General features: G+C 67.2%; 3 protein-coding genes across 4 annotated transcripts; 1 reads left to right on the top strand and 2 right to left on the bottom strand.

Moving 5' to 3' along the window:
• Positions 1-418: 418 nt before the first annotated feature.
• On the bottom strand, positions 419-8,414 carry SUPT5H (SPT5 homolog, DSIF elongation factor subunit). 2 transcript variants are annotated; one of them, XM_038169365.2, is made up of 29 exons: positions 8,223-8,414; positions 7,688-7,841; positions 7,538-7,603; positions 6,953-6,964; positions 6,779-6,848; positions 6,619-6,687; positions 6,451-6,516; positions 6,277-6,307; positions 6,111-6,179; positions 5,781-6,032; positions 5,601-5,690; positions 5,442-5,512; positions 5,205-5,310; positions 4,835-4,928; positions 4,617-4,753; positions 4,354-4,509; positions 4,110-4,256; positions 3,739-3,885; positions 3,438-3,563; positions 3,254-3,338; positions 3,048-3,152; positions 2,830-2,932; positions 2,602-2,729; positions 2,273-2,378; positions 1,978-2,136; positions 1,548-1,716; positions 1,265-1,468; positions 1,060-1,155; positions 419-733 (listed from the first exon to the last, which is right to left on the bottom strand). In XM_038169365.2, exons 1-29 carry the CDS (start codon positions 8,292-8,294, stop codon positions 590-592), a joined length of 3,234 nt encoding a protein of 1,077 aa, XP_038025293.1. In that variant the 5' UTR covers positions 8,295-8,414; the 3' UTR covers positions 419-589. The 2 variants fall into 2 exon arrangements, with proteins under 2 accessions (XP_038025293.1, XP_038025294.1); XM_038169366.2 differs by lacking the exon at positions 6,953-6,964.
• Positions 8,415-9,137: 723 nt separating this feature from the next.
• On the bottom strand, positions 9,138-12,557 carry MED29 (mediator complex subunit 29). The gene is made up of 5 exons (XM_072030032.1): positions 12,345-12,557; positions 11,946-12,004; positions 11,626-11,714; positions 11,056-11,338; positions 9,138-9,477 (listed from the first exon to the last, which is right to left on the bottom strand). The coding sequence occupies exons 1-5, from the start codon at positions 12,555-12,557 to the stop codon at positions 9,138-9,140; spliced, it is 984 nt and encodes a 327-aa protein (XP_071886133.1).
• A 42-nt stretch (positions 12,558-12,599) lies between these two features.
• Positions 12,600-16,412, top strand: PAF1 (PAF1 homolog, Paf1/RNA polymerase II complex component). The gene is made up of 14 exons (XM_072030092.1): positions 12,600-12,713; positions 12,812-12,841; positions 13,461-13,553; positions 13,643-13,764; positions 13,877-13,943; positions 14,040-14,141; positions 14,243-14,348; positions 14,456-14,524; positions 14,611-14,714; positions 14,822-14,938; positions 15,159-15,287; positions 15,388-15,493; positions 15,588-15,675; positions 15,767-16,412. Exons 1-14 carry the CDS (start codon positions 12,664-12,666, stop codon positions 16,222-16,224), a joined length of 1,641 nt encoding a protein of 546 aa, XP_071886193.1. The 5' UTR covers positions 12,600-12,663; the 3' UTR covers positions 16,225-16,412.
• The last annotated feature ends 218 nt before the right edge of the window (positions 16,413-16,630 follow it).

The following is a 16,630-nucleotide window of genomic DNA, read 5'->3' as shown; positions in this document are numbered from 1 at the left end:
GGCTGACAACCCTTTCACCTTTTTGCACCACTCCACACCATGGGGACTTCACCTCTCCAAGGCTGCATGAGGGAAGGGTGGAAACAAGAAAAAAAAGCACACCCTGAGGCACCTCATAACCACAGCCTACCTACTGCAATACTTTAATCTCTCTTCCCAGCTGCCTTACCTCTGCTGCTCTCCATCTCCAAACCGCAAAGAGTGCCCCCAGTGGAATCCTTTGGGTACAACTGAACTCCCCAGGGGAGCCTTCACGCAGCCCCACATGCAACTGGACCCTCCGTGTCAGTTCCAGTATCCTCCCCGGCCAAGTAAGGCCCCCCCACCCCGTTCCAGTCCCCCCCCTTCTCATCCCAGTACCGTTCCCGTCCCAGTAGCCCCCCATCCCACTACCCAGGGGACAGGACAGAGGCGGGCACACAGCAGCTTTTCTTTTATTGGACACTGAAATCCTGTCACAAACAGGCTCCAAGGCAAAGGGGAGGTAAAATGAGAAAACAAGGGGGGGAGACAAAAAAAAAAAGACACAAAAAAAAAAGAAAGAGAAACGCAGAGCAGGGGATGTCAGCAAGGGCGGGGCAGGGGGTGCTCAGGCCTCCAGGAGCTTGCCCAGGAAGCGCAAGTTGAGGATCTTGAGCTGCTCGTCCAGGTCCATGCGGACGATGCCGTCCTCGCCGTCGATGCTGAGCAGGATGCCGGTGGCTTCGCGGTCCTCCCCCAGGATCACCTTCACCTGGGACGAGAGCGGGGAGCGGGAGGTTCGTGCAGGGCACCCAGGGGGGGCTGGGAGGGCACGAGGGGGTGAGGCCCCCCCCCAGGAGGGGCAGGGAAGTCAAAGCCCAAAAGAAGAAGGCGGGATGGGGTAAGGTCAGCGTGGGGGAAGCAGTGGGTCTTGAGGGAAGGAGGAAGGGCTCCGGAGATCCCACAGGAGCCCTCGTGCGGGGTGGTGGGTTCCCAGGGGGCTGCTGACGGGGCTGGGAGGTGAGGAGAGAAGCCAGCAGCAGCACCGAGGGGACAATCGGTGTCCCAGAGGGGACAGGAGGGCGGCGGGGGCCATACCTTGTTGCTCTTGGTGGGGGTGACGGGCTCCAGGTGCTCGCTGGAGATGCTCACCACCTTCTCGCTGTCCTTCAGGTAGACAGAGCACATCCCCCCCTGCGCAGCGAGGACGGGGTCAGACAGCAAAGGCTCCGTGGGGACGCGCTGTCCCGGCCCCCGTGTCCCCCCCACACACACCCCCAAACAAGCCCCACTGCCGCCTCACCGTGACGCTGCGGATGATGCCCGTCTGTCCCACTGCCTGACTGTCCAGGTAGGTGTCCCGGACCTTCACCTGGATGTCGGTGGTCACCCAGTCACTGGAGCTCTGCTCGATGCCCGAACCGGGGGTGTGGGGGTTGTAACCCCCCGGGGATGGCGCCCCTGGGGTCATCGGGCTGTACCCCACCGGGCTGGGGCTGGGGCTGGCCTGGGGGCAGAGAAAAAACGGTGTGAGAGGCGGCAGGGAGATATGGGGGGGGGGGGGGGGGGGAAGGGTCTGGGGGTACCTGGTAGGCCATAGGCGATGGCGTAGGGTGGTAGCTGGCTGGCGAGTGGGTGTTTTGGTAGCCCACGGGGCTGGGGGCCACCTGGTGGTAGCTCTGGGGGCTGGGGCTGGGTTGGTAGGAGCCCTGCGGCGACGGCACGGCATACGGGGAGAACTGGTCGGTGTTGTACCTGCCGGGGCGAGAGGAGGACATGGGGGCACCGCATCGCCCCGCAGGGGGCTTCAGGGAACACGCTGTCAACTCCAAGCGTGGGGTTGGGGTCCGCCAGGAGCACGTTTCCCTGCCAGGATCACGGTTTGGAGCCTTGCAGGGATGAGGTTCCTCCCCCCAGCCCCAACTCGGGGTCATGGGGCTAAGATTCCCCCTCCCAGAGCCAGGTTTTGGGGCGCCCCAAAGCCCCGGACAGGTGCGTGGCGGAGGGGACACTCACATAGCCGGCGTGCCAGGTGTCTGGGGGTTGTAGGGCTGGGTGACCTGCGGGGACGAGGGGTCGGGGTAGCCGGGGGTCTGCGGGTTGGGGGTGCCACCGTAGCCTTGTGGTGAGGGCGTGGGCTCGTCATCGAAGCCGTACTCAAAGTCCTCGTCGGCCCTAGGGACGGAAGAAAGGCAGCGTCACGGCACCTGGGACACTTTGGGGACTGGAATCCCGTGGTGGCCACCCCTCTGGTGGCCCAGGGCCCCCGCAGTGGGGCTGTCCCGGTCCCCAGCACCCCGCTGGCACCCACCTGGAAGGCGTGTTGGGGTTGTTGGGGTCCCAGGCGCCGCTCTGGGCGGGCGTGCGGCTGCCATCGTGCAGCGGGGTCTGCGAGCCGTAGTGTGGGGTGCGGCTGCCTGCAACACCCCACGGGGGGCCACGACAGTTGCGTGGGTGTCCCCTCAGCCCCATATCCCCCTCCCCCTCAGCCCTCCTTGTCCCCAGTGCCCGTTTTTCCCCGCTCCTTCCCTCCAAAAGATGGGGCCAGGGTCCCTTCCGCCCCCCTGGGATCCACCTAACCCCCGTCCCGTGTCCCCCATCGACCCCCCATCAATCCCGGGGCCCCCCCCAGCCACTCACCATCATGCAGGGGCGTCTGGGAGCCGTACATGGGGGTGCGGGAGCCTGAGCCATACATGGGGGTCTGGGAGCCGTACATGGGGGTGCGCCCGTAGGTCGATGTCATCCCACCGGGGCGCCGCGAGCCGCTGAGGGAGGGGGGGGGGACGCTGCGTCAGAGGAGGGGGGGACACAGAGTCCCCGACAGCCCCCAGCGTCTCTTCCCCAGTCCCCAAAAGGGGCACTCACACCGTGGTGAGGCGCTGGCGGTCCACCGAGATGGTCTGGCAGGTGGAGTGCAGCTCCACGCGGGCCGTTGACTCGGTGGCGTCCTTCACCACCCCGATGTAGCCTGCGGGGCGCGGGAGGGGCTGGGCAGGGGGGGCGCGGGCGACCCCACAGCCCCAGATGGTGAGAGGGGAGTGGGACAGGACCCAGAAACCCCCCAGACCCAAGGAGGCCCCCACCTTTGTAAGGTCCCTGGGAGATGCGCACCGTCTGCCCGATGAGGTCGTTATCCCGCCGCCCGCGCCCCCGGCTCATGCCGCCGCCGCCGAAGCCGCCGCGTTGGCCTGCGGGGAGGGAGGTGGGGGGCGAGGGGGGGGCTCAGGACAGGCTGAGCCCCCCCTCGGGGACATTCTCCTGCCCTCGGGGACACCCCCCCAGCGCTCACCGGCCCCGCTGGGGTGCATCGGGCTGGTGATACGAGGGCTCATGGGAGTAAAGCCGGCCACGGTGAAGTTGGTGACATCCCGCGGCTGCAAAAAGGGCGAAAAAAAGGGTGCTGGGGAGTTGGGGGGGGGGGGACTGCAGCCCGCCCCAAAGCAGCTGGGGGGGTGCCCCCAGCGCGCTCCCACCTTGGAACCGCCAGCCAGGACAAGGTGTCGGGTCTTGCAGACAAACATGCCGCCATTCTCCACCAGCTTCTTGCAGTGCAGGAAGGCAAAGCCACGGAAGAGGTGCCGGATCTCCCCCTCGCGGCCCTGGGACGGTCAAAGGGGGGAAGGGGTGAGGTCCAGAGGGGGGACAGGACCCTCGCCCAGCACCAGGAAGGCCCCTCGGTGCCAGAAGCAGCCAGAAAGGCCCCCAGTAAACCCAGCAAACCCAGCAGGCCCAAGACAGGCGAGCTGATGGCGCCCCCCACGCCGCAGCTCATACCGAGTGGGGCCCATCGATGACTTTGACGATGTCCTTGACGTGGATGTTGTTCTGCTCCGAGTCGAGGGCGACGGCGAAGCGGTTGTCCTTCTTCCTGGTGACAGCCTGGTGCCGCACTGTCACCACCTTCCCGTACATGTTCAGCACCTGCAGCCCACGGCGGGGGGGAGGCAAGGAGCTGGGAGGGAGGGGGCCTGCCCAAAACAGCCCCCTCCACGCCCCCGAGGCCGAAGCTGGGGAGGCATCTCCGGCACAGGGCTGCGTGCACGAGTCCCTCTCTCATCCCCTTCCCCAGCGGGGCACCCAAAAACACAGGAAAACAGAGAAAAAAAAACGTGGCTCCTTCCAGCATCGCGGCGGCCAGAGCTCACCTGGAAGGTCTCGCGCTCCAGGCGGACGATGACCCCCACGGTCTGGGGGTCCAGCTGCACCAGCTCGCCCCACTCGTGCTGCCCCCCGACGTCCACACCCGAGGCCGTCTCCGAGCAGAGCTGCAGGTCCCGTGGCAGAACCTTGAGCTGGCGGCAGGGCAAGGGTGGAGAAGAGGGGTGAGAGGCGGCCGCGGCGGCACCTTCCCCTCCTCCCCGGGCTGGGTTTTTCAAGCCCCGCGCTCACCTCGTGCATGGTGAGGTCAGAGAAGAGGATGACGAAGTTCTCCTCCACCCGAACAATGAGGCCCGTGTCGCCCTCGAAGCGCCCGGCGATCACCTTCACGTGGTCACCCATCTTGAAATACTTGCGCAGCTCCTGAGCTGGGAACTCCAGCATGTCCTAAAAGGGGGGGGGGGGGAAAGGAGAGAGGCGCAGGGGAGGAGGCCTGGCGTGGTCACGGCAACCCCCCTGAGGCCCCCAGAGCTGCAGACCGGGCTCTCTGCTACCTTCAGGTCCTCGTGTTTGGGCATGATGGTGATCTTGTTGCCGTCGACACTGAGGATTTTGCCCTGCAGGTTGATCAGCTCACCCTCGCACACCTCCACGTTGTCGCCGGGCTGGAAGTTGTGCTCGCGCTCCTTCCCTGGGAAGTTGAGGGACCAAGATGCTGCAGGGGGTACGGCGAGGAGTGGGGGGGCCCACGCTGAAAACCCCCCTTGCGTACCTGTGCTCTCCGTCACCACCTCCAAGTCAATGCCCTCGGGCTGGTCCTCGAACTTCTCCAGCTCTGACAGGGTGGGCTTCACGCCTTCCGTGATCTGCCACGGACAAAGCCGATGGCCAAAACACCCTCCTTCCCTCCCAAAACGCCCCCTGTTCCCTCCCAAAATGCCCCCCCTTCTCTCCCAAACTGCCCCTGCTCACCCGGGCAGCGCCGATGCCACACCGACAGCATCACAGCAGCACCATCCCCTCCCTCCTTACCCCTTTTCCCACCCGGCCCCCCGCCTCTGCATCGTGCCACGGGAAGGGAAGCAATCTGGGGTGAAAAGTGCCGGGTTTGGGTCTGGATTTAAAGCCAGGCCCACGCTCACCACAGCCGACATGGCGAAGCTCTTGAAGAGGAAGCCCTTGCGGCTGTAGCGGTTGCCTTCGAAGATGAGAAAGTCTCCGTCCGAGGCCACGTCACCTCCCAGGGAGCTGAGCCGAGATGGGGGCAAACAAAAAAAACAAAAAATAAAAAAGCCCCTCAGGGAAGGCAGCTCGCTGGGGGGGGGGGGCGGGGGGGAGGCTTTTTTTTTTGGCCTCCCCTGCCCTTGAGAGGCACCTACCGGATCTTCTCAGCATCAAAAAGCCGCTGGGGGGGCCGCTTGAACTTCTTGCGCTTGGCAAACCAATCCTTCTGCAAGGGGGGGGGGGAGGGGGGCAGCGGGCTGAGCCAGCGGCCCCCCAGCACGGCGGCACAGCTCCCCCCCCAACCCCAAACCTACCAGGCTCATGCGGGCTTTGATGCGGTCGAAATCGATGCGGGGAATCATCTTGAGGGAGATCTGGTTCTGGCTGGGCTCCACGTAATCCACCTGCCCGCGGGGCGGGGGAGGCGGCGCTGAGCTGGGGCAGCACTAATTTCCCCCCCCCCCACCTCGTGTCCGTCCCCCCCCCAGCCTCACCTGGGCGATGTCGTCCTTGTAGATCCCCCGCTTGAGGCGCACCCAGGATTTGGGCTTGAGGTTGGTGACCTCCTTCACCACCTTCAGCACGTCGGTCATCTCCTTGATGGGCACCATCTGCTGGTTCCAGTAGCCCATGCGCAGGTTGCCCACGCCCTCGATCGCCTGCTTGACGTGCGTCTGCTTGTAGGCCTCCACGTAGATGTAGCCCTTGACGTGCTCGGGGGCCACCACCGACTTGATCTGCAGGGGCTGCGGGGCGAGGGGAAGGTCAAGAAAAAGGGGGAGGGGGCTGCAAGGACCCCTGCGGCTCCCCCCGCGCCGCCTCACCGTGTCGGTGAACTGGTAGGCGATGAATTTCCGCATCAGAGCGATGGCCGTGGCGCGCTCCTCGCCGATCTGGGGGGAAAAAGGGGGAAAAGGGGTTGCTTTAGGGTCAGGAAACCCCACTCTGAAACACTGCCCCCCACCCCAAAGCCCCCCGCCCAGCGCCTACCTTGCACTTCACAGTCCAGAGGTTGGGATCCCTGCACAGGGGCAAAGGGCAACCGTTATAGGGCGACTCGTCCTGGCCCTATAGAGTTAAATCCCCCCCCCGGACCCAATCCGCCCCTTTTTTTCCCCATAAACACGGCGTGTTTTATCTCCCAGCCCCTCGCCCAATGCTCACTTGACTCCCGGCAGCAGCTGCTGCTGCGTGATGTCATCCGAGAGCTCGTCGGAGCCACCATAAACGCTGAAAAAAAAACAAAAAAAAATGGGGAAAAAGAGAGAAAATATAAATTATAAAAGCAGGAGCCCTTCCTGCCGGCACGGGGCACGGCGCCGCGCCACTCACGTCTCTCCCACCGAGGACTTGGCGTATTTCTTCATGTAATACTCGCCCAGCTCCTCCTCCCGTTGATCCCTGCGGGGGAATAAAAGGCATCAGCGCGCTCCTGCAGCCCCTGGGGGGGTAAAAAGGGGGCTGTGGGGGGGGGGGACGGGGCTGTCGTCACCTCCAGAGGTTCTGCAAGCGCCGAGCGCCTGAGCGGTCCTCGTCCAGCACCACATTGTCGATGTTGGAAGCTGCGAGGAAGAGGAGGGTCGGGCCCGGCCCACGGGGGCTTGGTTGGCCCCGGGGGGGTGACGCCAGAGGCCGTGGGGGGGGGCTTGGGCTGACTCGAGCTTACCTTCGATCTCTTCTGCTCGGGAACAAGGAGGTGGCGGTGGAGGGCGGACAGTATGGAGCAAATAATAGCGGCAAAACCCCCCGCGGGGGGAGGGGGGGAACAAAGGGGAAGGAATAAAATTAAGACGGCGGCACAGAAGGGAAAGGAAACCACAAAGAAAAAGGAAGGAAAAATAATAATAAAAAATATGGCAAAGAAATAAAACCAGGCGGGTGCGGATGAGATGTGCTGAGCGGACAAATGGGGGGGATGGACGGACGGATGGAGGGAGGGAGGGAGGGAAGGAGGGAGGGAGGGAGGAGGAGGAGGGGAGGAGCTGGGGCCCCGCCGTCCCTCCTGCCCTCGAGTGGTGGATTTGGGGAGAAAAACGCGCCTGGAGGCAGGGAAAGAGGCAGAGCGGCCACGCAGCGCAGCCCAAAACCACGGGGTTTAGCCCCAAAAGAGCCGTGCCACCACTGGACCTCGTTTCCATCCTCTTCCTCCAGTCTCAAGAGCAGGGAGCGGAACAGAAGCAGCCCCAAAGCCTGAGGGGGGGCCCCGAAGCCACATGGGGAACCCCCAAAGCCCCGGGGGGGAGCCCCTCACCTTTCTCCAGGATGTCCTCGGCCCCATCCTCCCACTGGTCCTCGTCCTCGTACTCATCGTCGACGTCTGCGGGGGGGGAGCGGGGAGCTGAGTGGGGCCGGGGGGAGGCCGGCGGCGGCCCCTACCGCACCCAGCCCCCCTGCAGCTCACCGGCCTCGTCCAGGATGAAGCCCCCATGGCGGGGTTTTTTGGCCGGCCGGTCGTCATCTTCCTCCTCCTCCTCCTCGTCGTACTCCTCTTCCTCCTCCTCCTCCTCTGCCTCCTCCTTCTCGCTGCCAGCCGCGCTGGCGCGCTCCTCCTCGGCCTGTGCAACAATTTGGGGTTGGGAGGGGGTGGAAAAGAGGGTGAGAGCCAGCTGCACACCCCTAAACCCCACCAGAACCCACCTAAAGCTGCCCCAAAACCTCCACAACACCATCCACATCCCCGACACCCCCCAAAACCCACTCAAGAACCCCCAAATTGCCCCCCAACTCCCTAAAACCCCACAAACTCCCTGTAAACCCCCCACAATCTCCCCAACACCCCCCCAGAGCCTCCCAAATGCTCCCCACGGCGCCTAAAACCCCCACAACACCCCTAAGGCCCCCTCCGAGCTCCCCCAACCCCCCCCAAAGCCCCAACCCCCCCCCCAGGCCCCAACCCCCCCCCCAGGCCCTCCCCGGCCCGGAGCCTTCGGCCTCGCCTCGGCCTCCTCGGCCTCGCTGCTGCGCTCGCTCTCCTCCTCCGAGAAGTTGCTGTCGTCGCTGTCCGACATCGCGGCGCTGCAGGGGGGGGGGGCTGGGGGCGGCCCCCGCGGCCTCCTCCTCGTCAGGCCCCGGGAGCAGCCGCGGCCGCCGCCGTTTCCTCCCGGTGAGGCCCCCGCTTCCGGTCTGCGGCTTCCGCTTCCGGTTCGCGTTCCGCGGACACCGCCTCCTCTCGCGAGAGTTCGCCCCCCCGTCACGTGACCCGCTCCGCGGCCCGGAAGGGGAGGCCGTGACGTCAGCGTTGCGTCACTCGCGGCTCTTCCTTTTTTTTGGTTATTTATTTATTTTATTTATTTATTTATTTATAATTTTTCCGAGGAAACGGCCCCGGAAGGGCGTCCCGTGACGGCGAGAGAGGAAACGAGAGGCTTCGGTCACAGCTCAAGTGGTTTATTTACCACCCCCCCACACACAAAAAAACCCTAAAAACCCCATAAATACCCTAAAAAACTCCCCCCGCCCCCCTCCCCCCCCAAAAAAATACAAATCCCATAAATACCCCAAAAACCCTCCCCACCCCCCAACAGGGCTGGGGGCAGCCCCAAGGCACCGACTATAAATAAATAAAGCCATAAATCGAGGGGGTGGGGCAGCCAGGACCCGCTGGCGACCCCCCCCCAATTAGCACCACTGAGACAAGCTCAGGGCGCGCCCCCCCTTATGGGGGGGCTGCTACATCCAAAAAGTGCACGGGGGGGCTGAAAAGGGGGCTCCCCCTTCACCTGAGAGGCACAAAGGGTGCAGGGGGGGGGCTTCATAGCGGTGCCACCCCCCCCATAGAAAATCATGGGGTGGGGGCGCCCCCCCATAAAGAGCAGGGGGTGGGGGCGCCCCCCCCCTTTTCATAGGGGGTTTCACTCCGCCACCGAGATGCGGTCAAACACCGGGAGGCGGCGGGGGCTGCCGGGGGGGGCCCAGCGGGCCGTCCCCCCCCCATCGGACAGCAGCAGCGGGGCCGGGGGGCCGTGGAGGAAGTGGCAGCGGGGGCCGTAGGGGCAGGAGCCGCAGCGCAGGAAGGTGCTGCAGGGCTGCGTGCGGTACTTGGGGTGGCGCCGGAGCCCCCGCAGCTCCCCGGGGCCGTGGGCGAATTGGCAGCGGGAGCCGTAACGGCAGCGGCCGGTGGCGGAGAAGGGGCGGCACAGCTCCGTCTTGTAGAGCGGCGACGGCGGCGAAGCGGGGGGCGACGGGGGAAGCCTCCGGGGGGGCGAGCAGCGGTGTCGGTGGCAAGGAGGAGGAGGAGGAGGAGGAGGAAGGCAGGCGGTGAAGTGAGAGCGGCGGCGAGGGTCCCCCGGGGGTCAGCGGTGACGCCAACGGAGACGGCGGTGCGATAACGGGGGCAGAGCCCCCCCCGCGGGCTCCAGGTCCGAGGTCAAGGTCAAGGCCGCCAGCAGCAGCTCCAGGCTGGCCCCCCCGGCCGGGCGGTCAAGCCCGGGGGGGCTCCGTGGTGCCGGGGGGGAAACCGGGCGGGGGGGGCACCGGGCGGCCGCTCGGGGCGCTGAGGGAACGCAGGAGGCGGCCCAGGTCCGGGGGGGCCCCAAGGAGAACGGGGAGGCCGGGGGGGCTCCGGGGATGGCGGGCGGGGGGACTGCGCACCGAAGAACCTGGGGACGAAGAAGAGGACACGGTTGGGGGGGGGGCAGAGGTCTCCGGGGGGGTCCCAGGAGGGGTTGGAGGTCCCGGAGGGGCCCGGTTGTACCGGGAGGGGGTCCCGGAAGCACCGGCCATACCCGCGGGGGCCCCGGAGGTCCCCGGGGGACCCCGGCCGGACCGAGGGGGGGGCCGGGAGGGGGAATTGGAAGTCCCGGGGGGGCCGGGAGGGGAATCCCGGGGGGGTCCCGGTGGCACCGGGAGAGGAGTCCCCAAGGGGGGGGGTCCCGTACCTGGCGCAGCGGCTCCGGTGCAGGCCCGGTGGCGCCGGCGGCCATGGCAGCCCGGGATGGAGGTGGGGGGGGGATCTCCGGTACCGGCCGCTCGCCGCCGAGCTCCTTTTAAGGGCTCCCGTGACGTCAGCGGAGAGGGGGGCGTGGCCGGAAGCCGCCGGGGGGCGTGGCCATGAGCTCACCGGGCGGGGCCGGCGCCGGGTCACGCGCAGGGCGCGGCCCCGGCACGGGGAGAGGCGGTGACGTCATCGGGGAAACCCGCCCACCTCGGAGGGGCGGGGCGGGGCCAGGGGGCGGGGCCGGGGCTGAGTCACGGTGCCGGGAACAGCGGGGGGGGGGCCGGGGGGAGCCCCCCCCACCCTTGGGTGGCCCCCGAATGGGCAGGGGAACCCCCCCCACGTGTATGGGGGTGCCCACCGTGTGGGTGACCCCCCACACATACCGGTGACCCCCCCCGACGTCTGGGTGGCCCCCCCCCAATTTGGCTGCCCCCTCTACACGTGCCTGCCCCGCCCAAGCCCAAGCGACCCCCCCCACCTAGCCATGCCCCCCCTGACCTGGCTGCGACCCCCCCACACACACGTCCGGGTGTGGGTGACCCCCGTGCACATACCGGGGGTCACATACCATGACCCCCCCGACCCACCTGACGTCTGGGTGCCCCCCCCAGTTGGCTGCACCCCCCCCCCAGTTTGCCTGCCCCCCCAAACCCAAGCGACCCTCCCCCACCTAGCCATGCCCCCCTGCCCTGTCTGCAACCCCACACTCAGCAGTGACCCCCCACATTTCATACCCCCCCCTAAAAAAAACCCTCACACATCCACCACATCCACCTTTATTCCCCCCCACTGGGGGGGGGGAGGAGCTCCCTGACCCCTTTCCCCCCACACACCCCGCTGCCCCCCCCCATCCCGTTTTTTCCACCCCCCCCCCCACCCTCCCTAGGGCCCCCCGGGGGGGCAGTTTGCCGGTGATCTTGTTGGCCCCCTCCAGCAGGGCGTTGTGGATGTCCCTGGCGCCGGCGATCTGCGCCTTGATGAGGGGCAGGTACTGGGTGTAGGGGAGGCTCTCGCCCCCCCCCGCCGCCCCCCCTTCACCCTTGGGTGCCGCCGGCACCAGGGCCGGGGCGTGCTTGGCGCTGTCGAAGCTCTGTGAGAGGCACTCGTGGGCAGGCGCTGGGGGGCGGGGAGAGGAGTTAATTGGGGGGGTGTCACCGGGGAGGGGGGGGCACCCCCAGGGACAAGGGGGTGGGAGGGGGTGAAGTGGGGATAGGGGGTGGAGGGGGGGCACTGAAGTGGGGGGGGACGGAAAGAGGGGGGGGGTCCCCGAGGTTGGGGGGGGTGGTGGAAGGGGGGTGTGTCCCCGTGAGGTGGGGGGGGTGTCCCCAAGGTTTGGGGGGTGTTCTCCAAGGTGGGGGGTGTCCATGAGGAGGAAGGGGGGGGTGGCGGAAGGGGGGGGACACTCACGAGGCAGAGCTCGAGCTGGTCGCACAGGGCGTAGAACTCCTCCAGGCTCTTGTCGAAGCGCTGCAGGGCCCCGTCCGCGCTCTTCCTGCAGCGGGGGGGGGGGACGCGGTCATTGTCACCCCCCCGGGGCCCCCCCCCACCCCCCAAGTGCCCCCACCTCCCCCAGTGTCCCCCCCGTCATCACCTGGGGGGCACTGGGGGGGCTGCGGTGGGAACTGGGAGGCGCTGGGACAGCGCAGGAGGGCGCTGAGGGGCTCTGGGGGGGGGGGTCGGGGAGGGTGAATTTTGGGGGGGTGTAACCGCCCCCCCCACTCACTGCCCGTTGTCGATGTTGGAGTTCTGCACCAGGTTCTGCGCCGCCACCTTCATCAGCGTCTGGGGGGGGCAAAAAAGGGGCTGGGGGGGGCAAAAGGGGCTCCCCGGGGGCGGGGGGGGGAACCCCAGGACCCCCCCACACCCCCCCAGCCGGCACCGCCTCCCCCTCCCCCCCCCCTCCCTCCAGGAGCCCCGCTAAGCGCTGGCCACGCCCATTTCGGAGGGAGACCACGCCCCCTTTCGGCCGCCAGGCCACGCCCCCTCCCCTCGGCGCCAGGCCACGCCCTCCGTCTCCGCGAGGCCACGCCCCCTCCAGCCTGCAAGCCCCTCCCTCCCCAGAGCCAGGCCCCGCCCGTTTCGGCTCCGGACCACGCCCCTTTCGGCGGCAGGCCCCGCCCACCTGCAGGCTCTCCTTCAGCTGGGGGATGAGCAGCCGGAAGCGCTGCACGGGGTCGAAGTCCTGCGCCTGCGCAGCCGCCACCTGGGCCGGTAACGGCGGCCCGGGCCCCGCCCCCTGAGCCGGCCCCGCCCCCGGCGCGAGCGGCGGCGCAGGCGCGCTGGGAGGCCCCGGCCCGGGCCCCGGCGGCGGCGGCGGCTGCGGGGGAGCCGCCATGCTCCCGCCTCGCCTTCCGCTTCCTGCCGGGAAGTGACGTCACGGCGGGGGGGGCCTTCCCGGCGCGGCTGCCCGCGGCGCTGCCTGCGCAGGGCCGAGCCCCGCCATGGCGCCCACCATCCAGACGCAGGCGCAGCGGGAGGAGCCGGGCCACAGGTACGGCGCGCCCCCGTGACGTCACGGCCGTGACGTCAGCGCCGTGACGTCACGGGGGACCCCTCCGTGACGTCACTCCCCCTCCCCCCCCCCCACAGGCCCAGCTCCCACCGGACGCTGCCGGAGAGGTGGGGGAGGGGCTCCGGGAACACGGGGGGGGGGGAGGGGGCGGGGCCTGGGGGGGCCGGGGTCTGGGGGGGAGGGGCACAGGGTCTGGGGGGGTGCACGGGGGGGGGGAGGGGGTCCCATAGGGTCTGGGGGCCCAAAAGTGGCCTGGGGGGGGCCCTGAAGGGTCCTGGGGAGGGTCTCAGAGTTCTGGGGGGGGCTGGGGTCTCGGGGGGGGGCCCTGAAAGATCCTGGGGGGGGGGGTCTCAGGGTCCCGGGGGGGTCATGGGGTTCTAGGGGGATCCCCAAGGTCGGGGGGGTCTCAGGGTCTTGGGGGGGTTCTCCAGGGTTCTGGGAGGGGTCACAGGGTCCTAGGGGGGTCCCCAGGGTCCTAGGGGGGGCTTGGAGTCTCGGGGGGGGGCCCTGAAGGGTCCTGGGGGGGGTCCTGGTTGGGGGGGGAGCTACGTTTGTGGGGGTGCTCTCAGGGTCCAGGGGAGGTCATGGGGTCTGAGGGCGGTCTCAGGGTCCGGGGGGGGATCCCCAGGGTGGGGGGGGGGTTCACAGGGTTCTGGGGGGGTCATAGGGTCCTGAGGGGGGGGGTCCTCAGGGTCGCGGCGCCCCCCCCGACCACGGTGCGCGCAGGTCGGGCGTGGTGTGCCGGGTGAAATACTGCAACAGCCTCCCCGACATCCCCTTCGACCCCAAGTTCATCACCTACCCCTTCGACCAGAACCGGTACGCACGGCTTGGGGGGGGGGGGGACGAACGGCTCCGGGGGTCACCGAAATAGGAGGGGGGGGTCACTGTGTGTGTCCCCCCCCCAGGTTCGTGCAGTACAAGGCCACGTCGCTGGAGAAGCAGCACAAGCACGACCTGCTGACCGAGCCCGACCTGGGCGTCACCATCGACCTCATCAACCCCGACACCTACCGCATCGACCCCAGCGGTGAGCCCGGCTTCCACCCCAAAAAAAGGGTGGTTTGGGTTTTTTTTTTTTCTTTTTTGGGGTCACACGCACACAATGACCCCCCCCCCCCCCCCAATTTGTCTCCGTTCAGTGCTCCTGGACCCAGCGGATGAGAAGCTGCTGGAGGAGGAGATCCAAGCGCCCACCAGCTCTAAGAGGTAACGGGGACTGTGGGGGGGGGGCACCCAAATATTTTGGGCTTGGGAGGGGGGGGGGGCTACATCACCCCCTGTCCCCCCCCCAACCCCCCCCAGGTCACAGCAGCACGCCAAGGTGGTGCCATGGATGCGCAAGACCGAGTACATCTCCACCGAGTTCAACCGCTACGGCGTCTCCAACGAGAAGCCCGAGGTCAAGTGAGTCTGGGGGGGGGTCAGAAGGAGGGGGGGCGCACCCCCTGCCCCTCCCCGTGACCCCCCCACGCTGCTGTGCCCCCCCCCCCCCCCCCCAAAAAAAGGATCGGCGTCTCGGTGAAGCAGCAGTTCACGGAGGAGGAGATCTACAAGGACCGCGACAGCCAAATCGCCGCCATCGAGAAAACTTTCGAGGACGCCCAGAAAGCGGTGGGGAATTGGGGGCTGGGGGGCACGGGGGGGTGGGGGGAGCACGTTGGGGACCCCCCCCCGGCATGGAATTTTTTGGGGCTGAGCCCCCCCCTCCCACTCCTCAGATCACGCAGCACTACAGCAAGCCCCGCGTCACCCCAGTGGAGGTGATGCCCGTGTTCCCCGACTTCAAGGTAGGGATTTATGGGGGGGAGGGAGAAAATTGAGGGGTGGGGGCAGCTTTATCGTGCCCCCCCCCTAAAAAAAAAAAATAAAATAGATGTGGATCAACCCCTGCGCCCAAGTCATCTTCGACTCGGATCCGGCGCCCAAGGACACGAGCGGCCCCGCGGCGCTGGAGATGATGTCCCAGGCCATGATCAGGTTTGGGGGGGGGTCACAGCAAAGGGAGGGGGCGCAGAGCAAAGGGGGGGGGCACGCACAGAGCCCCCCCCACCCCCCCAGACCTGTTAACCCCTCGCTGCCCGCAGGGGGATGATGGACGAGGAGGGGAACCAGTTCGTGGCCTATTTCCTGCCGGTGGAGGAGACGCTGCGCAAGCGCAAGCGGGACCAGGAGGAGGAGATGGACTACGCCCCCGAGGATGTGTACGGGGGGGGCCCACAGGGCTGGGGGGGCACCTTACAACACGGGGGGGGACCCTATAGAGCCCCCTCAGGGCTGTGACAGAGAAACCAAGGGTGAGCTGTGGATTTCTGGGGAGGCAGAAACCAAATTCGGGGGCGGTTTGGTGGCGGGGAGGTGGGTTTAAGGGAGGAGGGGGCTCCTACACCCCCCCCTTTATTTTTATTGCCCCCCCCCCCCCAGGTACGACTACAAGATTGCTCGGGAGTACAACTGGAACGTGAAGAACAAAGCCAGCAAGGGCTACGAGGAGAATTACTTCTTCATCTTCCGCGAGGGCGATGGCGTCTACTACAACGAGCTGGAGACCAGGTGGGGGCCTGGGGGGGGGCCAGAAGGGGCCGGGACCCCCCCCCAAAAAAAAAAACAAACAACAAGGGAGGGGTCCTGACCCCCCCCGGGCTCCCCTCAGGGTGCGGCTGAGCAAGAGGCGGGCGCGGGCGGGGGTGCAGTCGGGCACCAACGCGGTGCTGGTGGTGAAACACCGCGACATGAACGAGAAGGAGCTGGAGGCACAGGTGAGCCCCCCCCCCGTGCAAAACAGCTTTTTGGGGACCCCCCCGGCCTTTTGGGGCACCCCCCTGGGGGAACTGAGACCCCCTGCCCTGGCAGGAGGCGCGGAGGGCGCAGCTGGAGAACCACGAGCCCGAGGAGGAGGAGGAGGAGGAGATGGAGGCTGAGAAGGAGGCACCTGGCTCCGGTAAGTGGGGGGGGCTTTTTTTTGGGGGGGGGGCCTCCTGCTACACTTCCCCTCCGATTTAATTGCCCCCCCCCCCCCCCTCCTTTTCCAGACGAGGAGCGGGAGAAGGGCAGCGAGAGCGAAGGGGCCGGGAGCGGCGAGGAGGAGGAGGAGGCCGAAGGCTCCGGCGGGGCGGGGGGCGGCGGCGGCGGCAGCAGCAGCGAGCAGGGGGGGTCGGCACGGAGCGAGGACGAGGCCGAAGAGGAGGAAGAGGAGGAGGAGGAGGAGGAGGAGGAAGGCTCCGGAGGGGGCGGGGGGGCAACACGGCGGGGGGGCAGCGCCGCCGCCCGCGCCGCCCGCGACCAGGAGGAGATTTTCGGCAGCGACGACGACGAGGAAGAGGAGGAGGAGGAAGAGGAGGAGGAGGAGGAGGAGGAAGAGTCAGAGGGGGGGGGCAGCGAGGGGGGGGCACCCCCCCGCAGCCCCCGCCTCAGCCCCAGCGAGGCCTCAGAGGAGGAGGAGGAGGAGGAGGAGAGCGCGAGCGAGGCGTCCGACTCCTCCAGCGACTGAGTTTTGGGGGGAAAAACACCACTTTTGGGGGTGTTTTTTTTTTTTTTATTTTGTGGGGGGGGAAAAAAGCCCAAAAAAAAAGGCCAGTTTGGTTTTTTTTTGTTGTTTTTTTCTCTTTAATAACGTAGTCATGGTTACCAGCCATAGTCATAACAAAAGTTATTCATAATAAAATGTATCTAAAATAACGCTTCTATCTCCGGGGCCGCGGCGCTACAGGTACAAAGGGGGGGGGGCACAGGGCAGGGGGGGGCTGTACCGACCGGGGGGGGGCCCCCCCCCCTTCCCGGGGCATCGCCGTGTACCTAAAGCCTGGAGGGAGGGGGGGTCACCCCCACGCCAAACCCCACAAAAAACGGGCACCGAGGGGCTGTGCCCCCCCCCCAAAAAAAAAAAAAAACAGGCA

The sequence above is a fragment of the Anas platyrhynchos genome, chromosome 33 (genome assembly GCF_047663525.1).
Source record: "Anas platyrhynchos isolate ZD024472 breed Pekin duck chromosome 33, IASCAAS_PekinDuck_T2T, whole genome shotgun sequence".
Classification (NCBI taxonomy): Eukaryota; Metazoa; Chordata; class Aves; order Anseriformes; family Anatidae; genus Anas; species Anas platyrhynchos.
The sequence above is the reverse complement of the archived record's forward strand: the minus strand, read 5'-3'. Positions and strand labels throughout refer to the sequence as shown.